Below are 21,154 nucleotides of genomic sequence, written 5' to 3' on the forward strand. Positions count from 1 at the left end.
CCTATTTTCCAGTGCAGCTTTTGGATACAGAATTTTGTTTTTCAAAGGAGGAAAAAAAGTCTAGTATGTGCCATAAAATAACATTGTGCCCTTAACCAAACTGCACGGTTGAGCTGGAGCTCCTGTGGAGCACTGCCTCATTCAGGGAGGACGTAAGGGATTTATACAATGGGCCCTTCATTCCAAAACTACTTGCCAAGATGGAAAGTTTTACTCAAGTTACACACAGAAAACATTGAGAAGTTTGAAAGGATATATACACAAATAAAGATGCAGCACACATGCCTGAGAGTCACAGTAGGAATGGGAGTTGCACAACCACTGCTGTGCTGCACAGTCCCCATCACACATTACACTAATCCCATGCAGTTATTCCCTACAGGGCCCCCAGTCCCTATCCCACCCCTGGGAACATCCAATCTAGCCAAATCAAGATAGATTTCTACTTTAACCCCACTGCATAGACTGAAGGACAAATTTCAAGGTGTTCTGTGGGAGTGTGCATAGCACTTGCTCACACTGCATTTAAGACTTAAGAAGATTCTTCCACCCCCATGCCCAAAAGCAGCAGTTAATTGCTTTTTGCTGAAACAAAGCATTCTGTGTAGATCTGGATTACTATCAGCTCAGGATGAAAGTCTGGCTGAAAAATATTAAATTCCTTCCTACTGCAGGAAATGTGAGATTAAATACCCTTTACAGCAGGAAATGTGAGAGTAACATTCACATTTAGAATAATAATGCTTTAAGAGCTTTAATATGTTGTTTGAAAGGTCAAAGAGTTACAGCTTGAAAGCAACATGTTTGCCCTAAAAGCACAGCAATTCAGTTGTAGGTGGAGCTGAAGAGGATCTGCTTCCACTCCCATGCCACGGACATGGCAGCAGCCATCACCTCTCCCAGACACACACACCCAAGGTGCTGCTCAGGAGAAGATGCAGAGCAGTTACCATTGGTGGCCCATGACATCAACAGTCCCTGCCAGTAAGGACCGAATACATCAGGCTGCACTCAGCCCAGAGGCTGGGAACTAAATTACAGCCCATAAGACTGAAACACATACATTTACATTACAATGCCAGGGAAAAAGAAAATAAATCATATCAGCATGAAAATTTCCATGTAGGCAAACAATGAAAAGAGATGAACTGTGAAGTCTGTGTGTTGTCTTAAACAAAATGTAAGTCTTAAAGAATGATTTTTTTCTTCATTATTCAACAGCATTTCCTAAAACATACTAAGCGTTTTTTGGAGTCCACATTCATTAGCAGTGACCAATGTGAAACACCAATGAAGTCATAATATGTTTCTAAATCCATTCTTTAAATATAGCCTATTTAAGGGTCTCCTTTCAAGACTACTCACCCTCTAGTAAGCTATTAGTATGGAGTCTCATCAGCTGACCCTCGTGTATGAAATGCCATTTTCCATTCTGTTATTGATGTGCAAAATTTATGGTCTGTAGGCTGAACCCAGGGAAGTTGCTGTAAACAAACACCCATTGTCTGCCTCAGGGAGTCTTTGCTCTTCAATGGGACTTGCACCCCTCAGTGGCCAGGATCACTGACCGGAGCTGCCTGCCTTCCTTGGACAAGTTCCCAATGGACTGGGCAGCGTGCAGCCCCCACATTCTCAGCTGTTCTCTCCCTGATCCGATCCAAGCTGACAGGGAATGACTTCTGTTCCCTCTCAGCCTGGACAGGGACTGCTGTCCCGTGAATGACCTCTGCAGCATGCCAGGCAGTCCCAGCAGGGAGGGGGATGAAAGCAGTACTGCTCCCCAGAGTGATACTGGCTGTGTGCCACAGCTGGCTGCAAGAGAGCTCCTTCCTCTGCCATGCCCAGAGTGGGCATAAGGGGAGGGGTGAGCAAGACCAGGAGAATAATACACAATCAGCAAAAAGGCAGCAGATTCAGGATGACTAGAAGGCATTCAGAAAACACAGCCCTCAAAACATATTATCACCACCAACGCCACTTTACAAATTAACACTATTTGTGTGACCTCATAAAGAGGGACAGAGTATTTCACAGCTTAAGCAGCAGTCCCCCTGCTCATAGTGACAAAGATACCAGTTTTCACTAGCAGCTCAAGAAATCTGAATTCATGGATTAGCAGAAATTGAAACAGAGGTAACCATCATCTCAGAAGACCTGAAAAGCAGATGCATCCAAGTATGAGATATATCATTGCAGCTTAAGTGGATATAATTTCCCCAAATCCATAAACCACTGAGCTACTGAAGCATCTTGTTTCTGATTCTTTTACTAATAAAAATTTCCTTCAGTATAAAGAAAAAATTAACACAGACTATCTTTCATCTCTAAATCTCCCAAAAATCAGGATTTTACAAAGATATGTTTTCTGACATGCCAATTTAACACAACTTATTTTGCTAATTTATTTCGCTAATTCCATTTAGCAGGTTTTGCAAACACTACATTTTATATGAACAGTGGCTAACTACTACCAGCTAAAAATATCAGTATGAGAATGTAAGCTATAAGCCACTACTCCTGCCAAATACATTTAAATTTAACTATAGGAGAACAGGTTTAAATCTATGTCAAATTTCAGTAGACTGACCTGGCTGGCTGCTCCAACCTCCCTAACAGAGCCAACAAGCCTTTTAATGGTAATCCCCTGTTCCTTTGACAACCCTTGAAGAAAATCACTCTCTCCCACATTTGATATTCAAATTATTTCAGCAAGTTTCCAAGCCACTTTTAACACCCTCCTAACATGAGCATAAGCCGTTTTCTTGGATACTTGAGTGTCTTCTGACATAGGTTTAACCCTACACACATGTTTAGCCTCTCCCCGTCTCCTAATGTGAGATCTGCTATGTCAGAAAAAGCATGTGTGCTCTATTAAAAAAAAAGGGTAAAAAAAATAGTGATGAAAGCATGTCCTCTTCCCCATCAAGACTGATCCCACTACTACAATTCTGTTCCTGAAATCCTATAGCATGCTCCACTAGCTCCTGGTGAAGGGATAATCTTTTCACCTGCTGGAGGCAGCAGTCAACTCTTGAAAAACAAGGAAGAAAATCAAGAACACATGCATTGTGTCCATTTGCTTGCATGGAGCAGGCACGCTCAGCATTTTGGAATGACAAACCCAAGAGGCTTAACGTGCCAAAATAAAGATTTTTTTCAGTGAGTCTCTTCTTTCATACTGTTTCAAAATCATGCCTATTTTAGGTCTATGGTATTGTGGTGGTTGTTTTTCCCAAGCATCTGATCTGCACTGAACTAATTCTGTACAAATATTCATGAGCATGTTTAACAAGTTTGAACAAATGGAGCAGGCATCTTGCCAGTCACAGCTGAATAGCAATGAAATCTAAACACAGACATTTCAGAAAAAGTTATTCATTATCTCAGAAGAAAGTGGGAGGAGTTACTGGTATTACTTATGTTACAATATTTCTCTTAACCCTAAAAATTAACAAGGAAATATCCAACCACAGCCAAACATAAGAAGCACACACAAAGCATAAGAATCCTTACCAGGTGCTTATTGTAATAAATTTGTAATACACAGAATTTGCATTTTAGCATTTAGCAATTAAACTTTTTCTCCCAGTAGAGCATTTTGGGTGTTTGTTGGGTTTATTTGGTTTATTTAAATAACCTATTTTCACTCTGGATACTTTCATTCCTTTGGAGGTGCACTCCACTGCATTCTAAATTATTTCATGTCTCAAGGCAATATTAAGAATTTGAATAACAAAACCCCCTACAGTGTGCAAATTTAATCACTTTCTCAGTATTTTAGGCTTATTATGACCATATTTAAAAACAAAAAGTTATAATGCTACCACCCACACATATCTTTAAAAAGAGAAAATGAACAAACAAGATATGCATGACTACTTTTCCAAAGCTTTTTGAGGTAGCATGTGAAAATGTAGTTTTTAGTAATGTCTTTTATTTATAATGCAGGAAGTTCACATAGAAGCCCAGACATTTCAGCTAAATGCCAGCTGTACATACTCAACTTTGACAGCCAGAGATCTCTACAGTTTTCTGTTATCTACTGACAGTGTTCAGGTTTTCAGTGCTGAACACTGTCAGTAGATAACTTCAGTGCTCATAGTAACTATGAGCACAATGGTTCCATTTATTCCCAGGAAGAAATTAATCCTGATTGCCTTAAACCTGTGATTTCACTTGGATATGCACCTTTTTTTTGTGTTTTTTCTTTGTTTTGCTTTGGTTTAAATTACTATTAGGTAGGATACATATTGTCTGAAGTATACTCCTTTCAGTGCACAAATTGCTTACAATCTTGCATATAAGCTTGTATTTTGTCTTCCTACACCCAGAGCTCTCTGAAATACTGAGGGCGATGAGTTTCTGCAGGAAGGTAATCTGGGAAAAACAACAGATTACTCCATAATTTAATGGAAAACACATGACAAAGCAAGTGTATGCTAAACACCAACAGGCAGGTTTATGCTTAGTATATTAATTTAATAATTCACCCAACAAGTTGCAAACAGGTTAATTGTGTCAAGAGAATTTTTAACCATGGTAGTAGTCTTTCATGCCCTTCATATGTGGCATTACCTCAGGTTGATTGGAGAAAAACAGCAGAAAAGCCAGAAATCCTTTAAAAAGTTTGTTTATCAACAAGAAAGCACAACAGAGACAGAAAAGAAACAGTGGTCATCTTTATTAAAAGCCTGCACAGAAAACTGAATGGTACCTTTTGAATTAGAATAAACTGATCTGATCATCCAAGAAATAACTACAAGCCATCTTAAACAAACAAAGCAACAAACACAGGATGAGGAGGAGAGGGCTGCAAGCCTTTGTGTCCCAGGTTTTCAGTACACTTGCAGAATTTATCTTTTTTATATAAGAGTGGTAAATCCTCAGTACAATTACACTGTTCTATATCAAACTCAAAACCAATTAATGCAAGCAGAAACCTACCTTTACAGCTGCTGTCACTGCAGCAGTTGCTGCCAAATTCAACCCTTGCCTTCCAAAATTCACCATGGTCTCATAGCCTCTTTCTTTGGCTTGGACTATGTACTCATCAATCTCCTGAAAGAAAAACATTTTAAATTTTAGAAGGCTGTTAAAAAGAGAGCAAAATTACTCCACAATATTATTTTTCCATCAGTAAAGGATGACAGAAGAAATATTTAAGAAAATATTTAATGGCATATATCTTTGTATTCAGATGTTTCATTCATTACAATTCTCTCATTTAAAACAATTATTATATGTGGTCAAACAAGAAGGCAAAGTAGATCACTTTTGTACAGCTCAGAAACACTGCAACAAGTTCCTTATGGAGAGTAAGCTTAACTTGTTAGACAGCTCTTCCAGGAATAACATCATCTAACATGAAGAAGTCAGGAGCTCCCTGGAAAGGTAGAGCCGATTTACAAAGAACTTCCAAAGGCGCAGCTTCGAAACAGTTAAGTACCAAGGACAATACAGTCATGACATTTATCTCCAGCTCTGGTAAATGCCTGGAGCTGAAGGTAAAAGTCTGCAAGGCACTTCCCAACAGCTTGCAGACTACAGGGAAATATCCCCTCACCTTACAAAGTTGCAAATTGTATCTAGCAGAACTTTCAGAAGGTCAAGATGACCTTACTGTTCCTATCAGTGGCAATCTTGTCAGCTACTTGCTTTGCCTAATAAAGGCCAAGTCTAGCCTTATGAACTGACCTTTAGAAATGCTATTTTCTGTAGTGTGAGGTTTCTCAGTGCTTGTCTTCACACCTTTGCTAATTGCTCTTTCCACACATCCAAACAGGATGCTGAAAAAGAGCTAAGCAGAGCTGTGTCCCTGTCATACTTCGACTAAAGCTAACCATCTTCTAGCTATTTACTGTTGCAGACTGGTCTACCCTTAAAACTCAGTAACAAGTCTCTCCTCTTATCTTGTCAGTTTGGAAACCAAAAAAAGTCATCGATGTCAATCATCCTGAGAAGTGTTATTACTAGTTTATGCTAGAAAAAAATGGTAACATTAACAGCTTTTAGTAAAGCTGTGTTCATGCTTCTGTGCAGAGAGTACTGTACACATGCTTGCAGTAGAAAGTCAAGCTGCATCACTTACTCCACTGGGCTCCTCAGAGTGCATCAAGCAGAGCAGGGAACACCAAGCTCTCATGGCAATGGGAAGCAGGACATGGACTGCCCAGGCAAGTCAAACAGGAGCACAGACACAGACAGCCATGTGCACTTGCCTCTGCTAGCCCAAATTCATGCTGCCAGGCAAGACAGTAACAAGCTGCTCTGCTTTTATAGTGTATCTAGCAACAGCTTTTATTTCGGCATATGGTGTTTCCATATTAGGCATTAAAAATCTGAGAAGTAATTTCTTACCCTTTCTTTAGAAGAAAGCAGTGGGTGGAGGAATTTTCTGTAGATTAAACTTGCCCCTCTAGTATATGGGGAAAGGAGCCAGATAACAAAAGCTATCTTCAGTTCATAGTACAGTGGGAACCTAGAGAAAAGTTAAAGGTTGCACAAAATCAACAACTGCAGTAAGAAAATGCACAGTAATTAATTATTATTAAGAGATTCTTTAAAAAACTACAATTATATTAGTATATAGGATTCTTCATAAACAAGAAGCTACATCAGACAAAAATTAAATGAGTTATGGATTTATGGACTACCATCATTTAAGAAATGACAACAGTTAATATACTTGCTTTTCATTATACATTCCTGCACAGAGAAATTCTAGGCCATCCTTTTAAGAGTTCCATTCCCCCATTCAGTTTCTACAGCGAAGCTAAAAATGTTATAGTCCCTAATTCAAGTGACAGTGTACAGCAAAGTTGAAACAGATGCTGTACATCTATATACCAAGATATTTTCCTGTAATAAGGGCTATTCACAAGCACAACTTCTTTACACAAAATAAATCAGTACAAATCAAAAAAACATCAGAAACAAACATCGTTTCTGCTGGAGTTCATAAAAAGCAGGGTCTTACCAGGAGACTGTTAGGTCAGTTATTGTTTCAGTCACTGTATAAAGAGCAAACACAATCCAGTACATCATCCAGCGAACCTGGAAATTAAAACACCATCTTCACTAAGAGCTTTGATTTCACCTTTACACATAATATACTATACACTGTACAGTTTGTTCAGAGTTGTCAAAGCAAGACATTCAACAGTACTTTGTTTTATAACAGTTAAGAGACTAACTCATTTTTCTTGAGCATTTGTTCAAATTTGGTTGCCTAAGCTGATTACATCTTTCAAAATAAATACTACAGAAATAGTTCACATGCATTTGTCTTCCCTAAGCTATCAGATGCCAAATGCAATGTATTTCCAAAATGGGTCACTGCAAACCACCACTGGTTATTTGTACAAACTGAACATCCACGTGTCCTTTAAATTCCTAGGGGGAAAAAAAAACCTGCAACACAAAACCATTTAAAAACAAACAAACAAAAAACCAAAAAACCAAACCAGCAAAGAATAAAACAAAACCACCACAACTGTTAGAGACTAGTTTGAGCCCTAAATTCATGGTACTCTCTTTCGAAGGGAGGATATTTATACACACACACCTTCCCACAGAGGATGTGGCTCAGATTTAATCTTCACTTTTAAACCAATCTTTTTTGAAGTGGATTTAAATAACTACTGAAAACCTAATGATACACTGCTGCCTGTTTCATGGACGTGCATTATAGTTTAAAACCACTTCCTCTGTCAGAACCTGAGACCCATTTATCTTAAATGCTTTTCTGTGTTTCAGTTTGAAAAGAAACTCAGTCATGTGATAACATTCTTCACTTCAATCTCTGAGAGGATTTAGATATTTTAGGCTTGAATAAACGAAGACAAATGTACACAACAGCTGTAGTCATTGCTGACAGGCCATGTGACATTTAGACTGGTGACCCTTCCATGAACCTGAGTCAACACCTGAATGAAAACAAAATTAAATCCAACCTTACCCCATCAACTTAAGCACAATGCAATGCAATTTTTAAGATGCCATGCAAGACTGTATTTGTCACCAAAATTATTTATCCAGGCTGTTCCTTTAATCAACACACCTATTTAACCAATAAAGAACAACAGTGGAAGTGGAATTTCTCCTGGGCTGCTAGGAACAATAAAAAAAGCCCTGCAGAAGAGCACATGAGATGTGCCAGGAGTCCTGCTGAGGACTGGGCAAAGATTCTATAAAACACAAACCATATTCTAGTACAACTAATGCAGTAGGCACCACAAGTATCCTTGACAAATGAACCTGAGTGACTTTGAGGGGTTTTCACACCACGAAAAAAGAAAAAAAGGACATGAAAAATTGAAGGTCAGATTTCACACTACCCAGAACACTGTCATCTACTTCAAGGAACAGAAGCTTCAACTGAGTTTTATTTTTCATGTTAAAAGAGTGATTACACATTTATTTCATTGAAGGGTTTTTTTCCTAGCATCCAAGTGTTAAGCTCATCTTTGTTGGCTCTGTCTGAAGCACATTCTTTCAGGTCAGGATTTTGAATCCAGGATTTAAAAAGGCTGGTCTGTTCAGACTTATAAACTACATTTCAGATGCTTATTTCAAGTACTTTGGTGCAATACAGTGAAAAAAAAATCTCAAATATCTTAGTAAACACCATTAAACCAGGGTAATTACAAGAACAAACAAATCTCCTCAAAGGCACAGATTCTAATTTTTGGCACTGAATTCCATAAGTCTTTTAAATTACTGTAGTCAGCCCAACACTTTTTCCCCCAGAAATCATCTTTGACCAATTTGCTGCATCATGACCTACACAAGAAGTCAAGTGTCAATTCTTTTTGTTTGGTTGGTTTTTAGTGGTGGAAGTAGTAGCTGAGTAAAATATATTACTGTTACAAAGCTCTTATCAATTCAGCAACACAGATGGCTCCTGAGCCACACAAAACCCTGGAAAGTTGTGCTTGGGCCATTATGTGAGTGACAGCACACCTATGCCTTTGAAGGAAAAGCTGCATTTAAACCTAAACCCTTTCCTGTGAAAGAAAATGACCCAGCTGGAAAAATGACAGCCATGGATCATCTCTAAGACCTAATCTGGACAGTCAACCCAACCAGCAATGGAGTGGTAATTCACTGATGAATCATTGTCATGCCCTGCTAATGAAAAAGTCACTGAGATGGCTCTTACTCATCTTGGTCTATGAATATTTTGTATGTGACTGTTCAAAGACCACAGGTTCACACTAAAAGAAGTGAAAAAATACAATTCCAGGCCATACTAGCAGGGGTTCTGTGTAAGGATGCCCAAGAAAGACAGGTCATAGCTAACTGGACAACTGAGGTGAAAAATATATCTCAGCATTCTGAAATATTACTTCTCTTTTTCTAGAAAACATAGTGCAAGAGGCAATGGTAGCCTCTGAAAGTGATTTCCTTTGTTTTGGCTGGAAACTGCTATGCCCTACTTAGCCTGTGGATCAGTTTTGAAGGAGCAGGGAGGGAAAGCAGATTATAAATTCCTTGCATTATAGACTTTCCTGACAGAGTAATATGAGCATGAGACAGAGAAAATTCTCCTCTTTGGTGATTTTTTTCTCCCATGAGTTTAACTCTGGCAGGCACCTGCTCTATCTCACAAATAAGCTCCAATCAGCTTGTACACAGAAATCAGAAGTAGTACAAATACGATGTCCTCTGAGGCCTTGCTAGGGTGATCAGACTAAATTAAGACATTCAAGGGGAGGAACAGCAGCTACCACAGTCTACAACTATAACCAGGTACAAAGTGGAGACATCACACATCAGACAACAGCCCTAGGTCACAGCTACACTGCCAAGTTAAGAGTGGCTGATGGCCCTGACCCCACCCTGAGTCGGGCAGCCAAGTTAAGGCCAAGATTCAGGACAGGTTATTTGCTGAAATAAGCCAGGCTGTCTCTTAAAACAGGGAAGCAGCACAGTGACTAAAGCTCCTTGTGACTGCAACTGGTTAACATTCTCATGATTATCATCATTGCTCACACTGACAAGTAAATAATTTAATAGCTTAATTAAAAACTGAAGTAACTATAATTGTGTTTTCCTCCATCTTTCTCTTCTGTCTGTTCTGCTTCTTTTCTCCACACCACCTTAACCAAGTTTTTTCCTTCCCTGGTTACATTTTTTCTCCTCTTTTAGGAAAAATAGATTAACAAGAACTAACCTGTTTTTAGGTAGATTTTGAGTCCCCTATTGAACTCCATACAATGATATTAAGCTGCTGCTGCTCTTCTAGTGGGCACTATGAATCAGTTTGTCAATACCTATACTTGAGGTGTTGGCAGAATTAGGAAACTTTCATTCTACCCCCTGCCTAAAAGTGCATTATTACTTGTACTTTGTGAAATAGAAACCAAGACTTTCAGGTTTACATTAAAAATTCTCTTTGAAAAAATCTATATACAGCATAGTGTGTTGAACACGTTTCAGCATAAAACTACGTCAAGTATGAGATACCTTACCTTTAGCCCTCCAAACAAAATCAGAGCATTACCACTGGGTTCACACAAGTGCTGTATCTAACAGTAAGACAGTCAGTTCAATATTTCACATGATTTATTACACAATGAAAATGTCACAGATCTCTATCAGCAGAGGTGCATAATAAAACAATTAAAAGGAATGAGACTTACATATTCCTTCACATTTTTGGTCTTCACAGCTTTGTATGAGTTGTATGCAGGATACAGCATCCCAAACACCAGCCTATGGGAAAACAGAAAGAGCCTTCAGGATCTGTTACACAGTAGATGACAAAACAGTGAAAACAGTGACAATACAGTGACAATTCATTACAACAATGCAGCCAACTTAATATAAAAAATCCCATTCTCTAACATTAAAAAAAAAATAAAAGTCAGTGTTATATGTTCCTTGGAGGAAGTTTCATGTTAGGCAAAACTAGAACAACTTGAACAGAAAAGGGTGTATGCCCTAAAGACAACAAACTGTTTTGTAAGACTGTTTCTAGTAGATAATGTAAAACCAGTTGTTCAGGTTCTTTTACAAGTAAAACCAGTCCTGCAGCCTGTCTACACCAAAAGATAGTGCTGGCAGTGCTATCACACTTGAAGAACCTCTGAACCTATCAGTAGTTAATCACAATCATCTGCTTTTATCAGAATATCAGAAGTTTACTTCCAAAAGAATTTTGAGACAACACTGACTTACAACATTTCATCTCCTTTTGCTAGAACTCTGCAATAGCAACATTTAGAAATGGAGGAAAAGTGGGAATTAATTGAATTGATTTTTGTCCCTGTGGAAAACCGTGTTCAGTAACACACCAGCACTAATGTCTCTCACCTTCCCTTGTTCTGGCTGAAATTATAACTATTAAGTATCAGAGATAAGAAAAGCCCTTGTTCATCCTTTAACCCATAAAATAGACTTTATAAGGGTGGAAATTATTTGTTCAAAGATACAAAAGAGGTTCCTGAACACCATAACCACTACCAACTTTTTGACATGCATAATAACCCCACCAGTTACTGGTCATCTATGCACCTCTCCCTAATTCTAAAAACAGCACTCCGAAGTTATTTAAATAACTATTAGTAGCCTGCTCATATAAGTGTCTTGCAATGAAGCATGGAAGTTATTTAAATAACTATTAGTAGCCTGCTCATATAAGTGTCTTGCAATGAAGCATGTGAAAGGGAAACATCTTGAGTCTTTCACTTTACAGATTTTTCAGATACACTTTTCCACTCACTTTACTGTCAGGTAGCATCACTTCTATAAAGAAAAAACCCCAATGTATTTTTAAATTTAAATAGCAATTTATCACCTGAACATATCACTCTGGAACTGCTATAAACATGAACTGGGACAAAACAGTATTTTAAGAACACTTCTTCAGAAACAACTGATCTTAAGCAGAAAGCTTATTACAGAAAGAGAAAGGCAATCATAAAACTAAAATGACCTCAAGTTGAGAAAGAACACTAGCATAAGAAACACAATAAAGGCAGCTAGTTTTTCCCTTCTAGAAAGATGTGTTACTCAATACTAGTCAAATCAGGAGTTAAAAAAATACCTATTTTAGTAACCACTTTTTCTTTTAAAGAGTTTTTCTGGAAATCACTTTAAAACTACAGAGTGCAGTGGTTAACACCACAATATATCATTATTATATTATTCTATTATATTGTTATTATTTTATTATATATACACCGATATATAATAATGTAGTAGTGTTTTCAATACTGCTGTAAAATGGAAGTGTTAGAAAAACTTCTATTTGTTTACTAGAAGTGGGTAGATGGGATTAAAACAAAACATCAGCACATTTAGTCAGCAATAATAGGGACCAGTACCATAAAGGTTTTATCTCCTTACAGCCAGAGCTGACTCTGAAAGCGTGGCATGATGCTGCTGCCAGCTCTGGCACCAGTGTCTTCTTCACACAGGCAAACTCCTCCGAACTTGAGTTAAACCTAGCAGGCAATTTTACAGGCCAAAAGCCAACTTGCCACCAGTGAGCGTAGCTGAAGGCCAGCAAACTCCCTTTTACCTTCCATCTCTGCACCATGGATCAGTACACGGGCTGAAGAGATCGGTGCAGCTGACTGAGGCACAAACAGCAGGGAGCCTGGGCACACAGATGGCTACAAAAGCCCCACACGTTCGAGTCCTTTTCCTCTTTGAATCCACACCTCCAAAAAGCTCAAAGCTGTCAGCAACACCTACTGCTACACATTAGAAGCACATCCATCCTCTGATATTTCTACAGAGACTGTACAACTACTTTAAGGATGTTCCCAATTATTCTGTGGCTTTTCAAATTTAAAAGCTTGAGTGTTACTTTTCAAAGAGTGGTTTGTGTTTCACACTGAGCATCAGCACACTGCACGAATGGAGCAGACAAAAACAAAGGCTGTTTCCACAGATGGGAACAGATTTCAGCTGAGTGTGACGTCATTTACTTTATATTATTAGTAGATACATGGATAATCCTGCTTACCAATGTAATTTCACTGCCAGTTGTAAGCCCAGCTATTTCAGGTTTTTAGCTGGACTCAGTAGCTACCATAGCATTCCATTTTTGGTACAGCACCTCCTTTACAGACATTTTGCTCATGCAAAGAGAAATGTTTCTCAAATGTATTAGGAGTTTTAAATAAAAATACAAAGAAAAAAGTATCAAAGGGCCTTTAAATCTGAATAAAACAACGAATTTGCATATCCATAGAGCTGTATTTTTTAAAAACCCAACCTACTGCCTGCATTACCACATAATCTATGGTATTACAGTTTTAATAGCTTCAAAGTGAATAATTGCTTGAAAGGCTCATTTATGAAGCAAAGCAACCGAGTTTGCATCTGACTGATAACTTTATACTCTTATATCAGCCAGCTGTACACATGTTGCTCTGGCACTGAACATATATCACCTGGATAGTAAACAACTCTAAAGCCACAGTTCTAAAAAAGTATTAAAAATAAAAGAAACTAAGAGACAAATAAAAGTACTCAAAAGTACTACTTGCATCCAGACTCCTCAAACACTAAGCCATTAACATTAACAACAATGCATTTAAGGGTTCAGTCTGTTCACATTGCCAAAGCATTGCCCAAAGCATGGAATAGTGTTTGGCCCTTTATTCTTTTGTTCCTCCAAAATGCAAAAAGGGAACACTCTCTGTTCCTGTCCTAACAGTTAAAGTAATACAGGAAACTCTTTTAGTATGAGATGCTTTGGAGACAGCACCATTCACTAAATTCCCTTTCCCTAAAAATTTTGTAGTAGAGATGACACCCATTCATCCACTCATAAGCTGAGGATCTCCACAGACTGATTCAGAGCCAGACACTGTGTGCACCTACAGTAGGAATATGTACCTACACCCTTGAGAGACAAGCTGGAGATTGAAAGAATCCTCCATGCCTCCACAACACCATGGACCTGAATGTAAAGGCCTGATAAACTGCCTTGCTTTGCTGACCATGCCCAGCTCCCCTTCTCAATACCAAGTGTTTCCCAGTTACATTAGGAGTGGCTTCCATCCCTGTCATAAACTTATACAAGTTTTTTCTAAGAGCTGGTCAGACAACATGGAAATACCAGAAGTAATGTAGATTACACTGTACTGTGTATGCAGAAACTAGGTCTGGTGGTGGTAATACAATTTCACTTCTGGATGAACTATAATTACTATTCCACATATGGTTAGCAAGCTTAGCCTAATCAAGATTTCATTTGAAAGGAAGTCTGCTAATGAAAAAGAAACAGCAGAATGAAAACCTAAAGAACAATGCTTGAGTCTTTGGCTGGCTGTTCTTGGCTGTAAAAAAGGCAAATAGAGCCATATGCCTTACCAATGGGATTTCAGTCACACATACTGGAAAAGCAGAAGCATTTTTGCTTAGACTGTATACTGCCCATATGCTTCCAAGCCCCATCAAAGATCAGCAGTTTGGACTTTGCTCTCCTTTTGTTTTGGCTCCCAAGTGATGAGGCTGCAGTCATGAATTAAGTTTTGCCTGCTGTGCACCTCTGTGGCACTCTCAAGATTGAAATAAGGCACAAGGAGTACATGGAAGAATCCTATTCACAGGGAAAAGCCAAAAACCCTGCATGTGTTGGGTTGACCCAACACCAGGTGGACACCAGGTGCCCACCAAAGCCATTTTTGTCACTCCCCCCCTCAGCTGGGCAGGGGAGAGAAAATAGAACAAAAAGGTCAAAGGCTGTGGGGAGAGATAAGGACAGAGATCAGTCACCAGTTACTGTCATGGGCAATTGCCAACCCTGTTTGGGTAATTTGATTGTTAATCTGTTACCAATCAAATCAGAGTAGGAAAATGAGAAATAAAGAGTAAAACCTTGACACACAAACCTAATACACTGCCAAAAAAAGCAAAACTCTCAAATCATGCCTTATCCCTCCCCTTGAGTGATACAGCTAGGTAGTGAATTCTAGACTAAGCCAGCTACCACCTATGGTTCACATGTCCAGACAAACAAAAGCTTGCCCTGGCATTTTTGTCCTGAATGTTTTTGAAAAGCACTACCCTAAACAAAGTCATTCTGTCCAGCACCTGACAGAATTTTGTTCTATTTTGCTATTCAGATACACAATAGTAACCAAACAATCTACAGTAAAACACTACATATTCAAGTAACTACAAAAACTACACTTTGACCAAAATGCTACGCTGCTACAGGGACAGGGGAGCACAAGGATCAGCTCCTGAACCCCTCAAGAAATTGCATCCTACTTTTTTTCCACCCCCCCCTTCCTTGGGCAAGGAGCAGGGAAAATCATGTAAATCCTATTAAAAGAACATGTCTGCCAACAGTAGAGAACTTTAAATTCAGCAACTCCTTTAGCAGATTACAGTTACCAAAATGCAGGAATGCAATAAGAAACAGGTCTGTTAAAATCTTCACATCATTCTTATGGCCAGAATATAAAAGCCAGAGAACAAAAATGCCTTAACAGTTAAAGAATATACCCAGAAGCACTGACAGATCTGAATAAAGCACATTCTTGAACAGAGCAATGCAGCTATTAACTTTCCAACTTAGAAAGCTGGAATTCTCCAAAGCAACTGCCAGATTCTTCCAAAGCACAGCATAACCAATGGTAAGGCAATTACCCAAGCAGTCAGAAACCACCCTAGAATTTTAACAGGAAAAGTGACATCCCTACTGATTCCTCCAAAACGTGGGACTTGTCTATGCCAGGAACTTTTATTTAATGGGTCCCAAGTATAACAATTACAAGCAGTCTGATAGGAGACAATTAACCCTTTTTTCCAATGCAGACCTCTAGGCTCTACAACAAGTACCCTATCTACTCATATTTATGGACTAATTATAATTTGGGATCTACCCCAAATTATCTGGCACCTTTTGCCAGATAACTCTTCAAGTTGTCTCAACATGGAGATATATTCCTGTCTGAACCTTGAAAGAAGTCTAAAAAGAGCACAACAAAAAATTATAAAAAAATTCTCTTCTGTAAGGGATGTTCTCCACTGGAGTATGTGTGCAAATGCTGATGTACTTATGGGGCTCCAACAGCCCTCTCCAGACTATTCCCATGGCAGTGTGGAACAAGGGACAGCTAAAAAACAACTCCTGAAGCAAAATCCAGGCTACCCTCTCTAATGAGTCAGCCTGGAAACTCTTTCACATGGTCAAGTTGCATCAGTGTTTTAACATAGTTCTCCCAGTCACCCTTCTCACGAGTTGAAAGGGCATCACTGGTACACAAAACCTGTGAATCAGCTCACCTCCTGTTCACATATAGATCCTGTACAGTGCAGAAGTATTTGGGGAGAAGCTACTTGCATATCATTTCAACTCAAAGAATCTGCACCTGTGCCTGGAGATAATGCTCAAAACTTGCATCCACAACTGAGCAGTTTTGCTTGTGCTGCTGGATAGCCTAGGCATGCTTTAACAGAAGAGCATAAGTCTGGAGTTATCAACACCGTGTCATAAAAAACCACCAAAAAATCTGAAACAGATAACAAATCCTGCTCAAAACACAGTTCAAACGCCCAACAAACCTAGCTGTACAGAAAATTCCAAAAAGCCAGTACTGGAAGGCAAATAGAAATTGTTATAAAACCCTTAGTCATGTCTCTGTATAACCACCTATTCACCTCTTGCTTTTACGAGACATGTTTGACTCGTGCTGTAACAGCGTCCTGCCCATCCCAGCACTCCTTCCTGTTGACAGCCTCACCACGGGCAGGGCACTCAGGTGAGCTCACACCTCCCAAGCACTCACACCGAGCAACTGCAGCCACACATCTGCAGCACTTCCTCGAGATAAAGAGCACACACTGGAAACATTCCAACACAGAACAACCCTTACAAAAGAACTTACATCTCCCACCTAGCTCTTAGCTCAAACTCAATAGCAAAATTTCATCCCTGCTGGAGAAGTATTCATTTTGAAAGCTGCTCACGCTTACTTAAATCTCAAGTAATTTAATTTCTTCAAATACATTAAATTATCTCCGATTTCTCTGTTGCTAAGACTTCTTGCCACTGGAAGCAAAGTATTTGTGGCCCCATGTCAGCCAGCTGTGGTATCAGGCAGGAGCACAACTGAACACTGAGAAATAGCCAACAATTAGGAACATTGCAGGGACTTCTCAGAGAGTTCTTAAGACAGCCTTGCACATAACTTTGACCAAAGAAAAAGATGTGTCCTTGTACTGAACTTCTAATGATCAGCAACGACTGACAGCTGGATTAAGGATGTCAGAAGAAATAAACTGACTAATTTGCTATTTTTCATTTTTTAAAAAACATCAAACCAAGCCTAGTTTTCAGAAGATATTTTCTATTTTCATTTTGTATGTGCATAAATAAGCTTATTTCATAAAGCAGGTGAACAAGATACAATTAAGACTACAATTTTTTTAAGTTTAAAGATGAAAGCTGATACCTATATGCATGTTCAAAGAAACTGTCACATTAAGAGTTTACATAATAAAGGTAATTGACAGATGACAGAGAAACACACTTATGAGCTTCATTGCTTTGGAAAAAGTCCTTTACACTTACTGCTCTTGGAGGTATTACAACCTACACATGCACTTTTCATGAGCAACATGATCCTCTCCATTTAGGATGCTTCTGAGAGCTCCTAAAAGACATGGGTAATTTAATGCAGATGATGTGCTGAACAAGATTAACAGGAACATTACAGATCTAGAATTAGGTGTTTCATTTTGTTATGAGGTTTAAAGTTACAAATACACTTGGTAGTTTCTTGGCTTCCATAAATTCAATTTTTAAAACTACCAGCTCTCTTATTTATACTACTTAGTTTTGTGCCTAGTGTCTTCAAAATTACGTTGAAAGCTTCTACAAATTTTTAGGTCTTTATTTCTATGTAAGAACATGTTGTCCTCCATATCAAGAAGAATTCAGAAGACACCTTAAAACACCTTCCATTGAAATCTATATGGAATATTGGAAAATTGTTCATTACACTAACTTCAGTAACTTGTGTCAAGCCTGCAGCCACTCCTTCTCAAAGGTTCCTCTGCTCTGCGCCACAGCAAGTTTTGAAACAAGGGAAGTTAGATGGATGTTTGGAGAACCAAAGCTAGCATAAAGAAAACAAAGCAAAGACTCATCTTGGTACTGCCAAGTCCTGCACATTTTCAAACATGTTTAACAGTCTTAAAGCTTCAGCTCTTGGAAGCCCAGAGGTCTCAGTCCTGGTGAAATGACCAGGAAACAATCAGATTTGCATACAAAGATAGGATTATATCCAGCACAAAGTTGGAAGAGAAGCAGTAATGCAGTACAGCTGAAGAGCAGCAATACTAATTAAGTGACAGAAGTTCTGCAGGTGACAGAAAACTAAAAGAAACTCTGCCAAAAATACAAGAACATCACATCCCTAGAATAAAAGTCAAAAAAGCCCAGCAGAATACATTCTCATTACAGCAACTGTACTTAAATTTTAAAGCAGCCTCACTCATTTAATGTATGCAAGTCCCAAGACAAGACAACTCAGTGCTTTACGTGGCAGTAATCTCTTTCACTGCTGTGGGGGAAAAAAAAAATGGTTGCCCAAAAATATCCATGGCTAGTTTTTTATTTATTAAAGTAGATTTGGGCATATTTACCCTGAGTTATATTACCTTCAATCAAGCTATAGAAGTCACAATGGGAAGCCCATGTATAATCACACAGTATAGACATAAGTCTCAACTGCAGGAGATGGGGACAAATTCTTTGCAATAAAAGTGTTTAAGCATATTTCCTCTATTGTCTCAGCAGCTGCCTAAGGAGAAAGTTTCCTGATGTACCCAGTGCTTGAACTGTAGGTTCAGGAATCCAGTACTTTAATATTACTTTCAATATTAGAGAAAACCCAGTTTAGATTCTCTCAAGACTCTGAAGTCATGCCCATTCCCAACTATTTTTCAAATCTAAAGCTTTATTCAGCTTTGACAAGTGGCTTTAAAGCTAGCTACTCCACTGGAGTTCCTCTTCCAGGCCTGGCCATCACATACGGCCTAGGCTCATTCCCTCTACCACCTCCAAATGCCATAATCAAAAAATGGATTTCCACTTGGATACTTACCTTTTCAACTATGATTTTCACCCTACATCAGGTCTGTTAGAGACTTGAGCTAATTTCACAAGCTAAAATCCACAGTCATTGTTTGCTGCTCTAAGAGTATCTTTATTTTTGGAAATATTAATCAACATCAAAATAACTGGCTATAGGGAACTAGCATTTAAAATAGGAGTGGTCCCAAATAAAAATTACTTCTGCTCATTTCAAGGGAAACCACATTTTATTTTTGAGCTGTCTGTTAGTGTAAGGCAAACCACACTGCACGTAACCACCCATTCATATGGGTTGCACTAAAAAAAAAGTGCACGCTCCTATAGGTCACACTGTGTGGAATATTAATCTGTCTGGGTAGCTCCAGAGAGAAAAGTGAAGTTCATAACCCAAAGGCTCAGAAAGGTCCTACTTAATTGTTGGAATGATGCTTAATCATTACACATTCCCGAACCCAAGGGCGTCATCAGAGACCAGCCTCAATGTCCTGCCTCTCCCAAAAAATGCTACAAAAATACCACAATCTGAGCAAGGTGGTAAGTGGAACCATGGAACACCAACCCCTGAAGTAAAAGTAAGCATGTCTTATCTCTGCCTCAGACAGCTGGTGGTTTTGTTTTTAATCATCCAAAGCTACAGACATTTTAATTTTTTGCCATAAAGTCCTTGATTTTCAAACAATTCTGTTAATCTTATAACCCAGAAATGTACTTCTGAAGCCTCTTAGAGCATTCAAAGAACAAACCTTTCCATTGTACACAAGAAAAGGTTTCTATGAACTTTGTATTTGGCAGATGCTTGAGGCAGCATCTGGACTTGTCATTCCCAAGTAACGTGTTTCCTCAATTACACCTGGTACGTAGAGAACTCTGAAGATTCTCTTAGACACCAAGTTCAGGCTGACAAGCAGAATCTCCACCAGCCTTATTCATGCAGTTCTATTAGTAACAAAAATACAATGCTAAAAGATAACTAATTTCGTCCCTTTTGAACCCAAATAATTTATGGGGGTTTGTAGACTCAGGCATTAATTAGTTTGAGGGTTAGGTTTTGCTCTCAGAAACAAATAAAGCACACTATGCTGATTAACAAAAAAATTTTCTGAGAGAAGAATTCTGTTAACACAATCGTGTTTCACTGTTTATATGTAAATGGACTAAGAAACCAGAAGACACAAAAGAAATGTGTGCCTCTTCAGAAATGTTATTTTCCAAATGCAAATGTAGAGTCATTTGCCCAATTCACATTATCCTCTTTATACAAATGTAAATTTCATTTTGTCTCAACCATTCAAGGGTAACTTTTAGACAAGAAAAACTACTCCTCAAAGTTCTATAAGTAGAACAGTAAAACCAACATTGCTTACATTGCAACTACAGCAAATTAATGACTGCCAAAGCAGCCACATAAAACATCTATTTTATGTTTCTGTGGATATAGTATCTTCCAAGTGAACCATAATCTGTTCACTGCTGAAAATTTTGAATAGGTCAGCTCCTAAAACATTCTGATATTAAATACACTGCAACTGAGTAATCCTAGATGTGCCTTTAGACGTCTATAAAGGTGATGATGCATTCTAGAACAAAATCCTAATCTGAGGGAAAAAAAAAAAAAAAAGATTAGCAGACAGAAGTGAATAATGACAGCACAAAGCCAAATAATAATTCTTTGGGGTTATTATATTAGTTAAGGTAACGTTACCATACTGTAAAAACTAATCAGGATATCTTTAATCTAGTGACCATCTTCTTGACTCTCCTTTCCATAGTTTTGATCAATGAGTTACAAAATAGGGTGGGGGGAGGAAATAACAAAACCAGACAGTGATAGGAAGGCACAAGCACAAACTGTTTTCTGATTTTCCCGTTTGAGCACTGGAAGTTCCAACAGCTTTAACACAAAAAAGTACAGCACTATATCAGGAAAAATTCTTGGGAAATCCTTGCACTTAAAGCCAGGTTGCAGGCTTTTGAAATAAACTGCACCTAGTTTTCAACATCAAACACAAGTTCCAACCGTCTTCAGGATGCATGAGTAATGTTCCAAAGATGATAAACACAGGGCAAACATTCATCTAGTTAAAC

At 38.5% G+C, this 21,154-nt stretch overlaps 1 protein-coding gene across 1 annotated transcript in view; it reads right to left on the minus strand.

The window, feature by feature from the left end:
• The window catches only part of REEP3 (receptor accessory protein 3), a 36,855-nt gene that overhangs the window by 9,639 nt on the left and 6,062 nt on the right, over positions 1 to 21,154 (minus strand). The window contains exons 2-5 of the mRNA XM_041404973.1: positions 10,644 to 10,716; positions 6,977 to 7,053; positions 6,358 to 6,478; positions 4,945 to 5,058 (exon numbers count right to left, since the gene is read on the minus strand). Of these exons, the coding sequence (XP_041260907.1) occupies positions 4,945 to 5,058; positions 6,358 to 6,478; positions 6,977 to 7,053; positions 10,644 to 10,716 (385 nt within the window). The remainder of the gene's footprint in view (positions 1 to 4,944; positions 5,059 to 6,357; positions 6,479 to 6,976; positions 7,054 to 10,643; positions 10,717 to 21,154) is intronic.

Source organism: Onychostruthus taczanowskii, unplaced genomic scaffold, assembly GCF_017590055.1.
Source record: "Onychostruthus taczanowskii isolate IOZ18803 unplaced genomic scaffold, ASM1759005v1 scaffold22, whole genome shotgun sequence".
NCBI lineage: Eukaryota > Metazoa > Chordata > Aves > Passeriformes > Passeridae > Onychostruthus > Onychostruthus taczanowskii.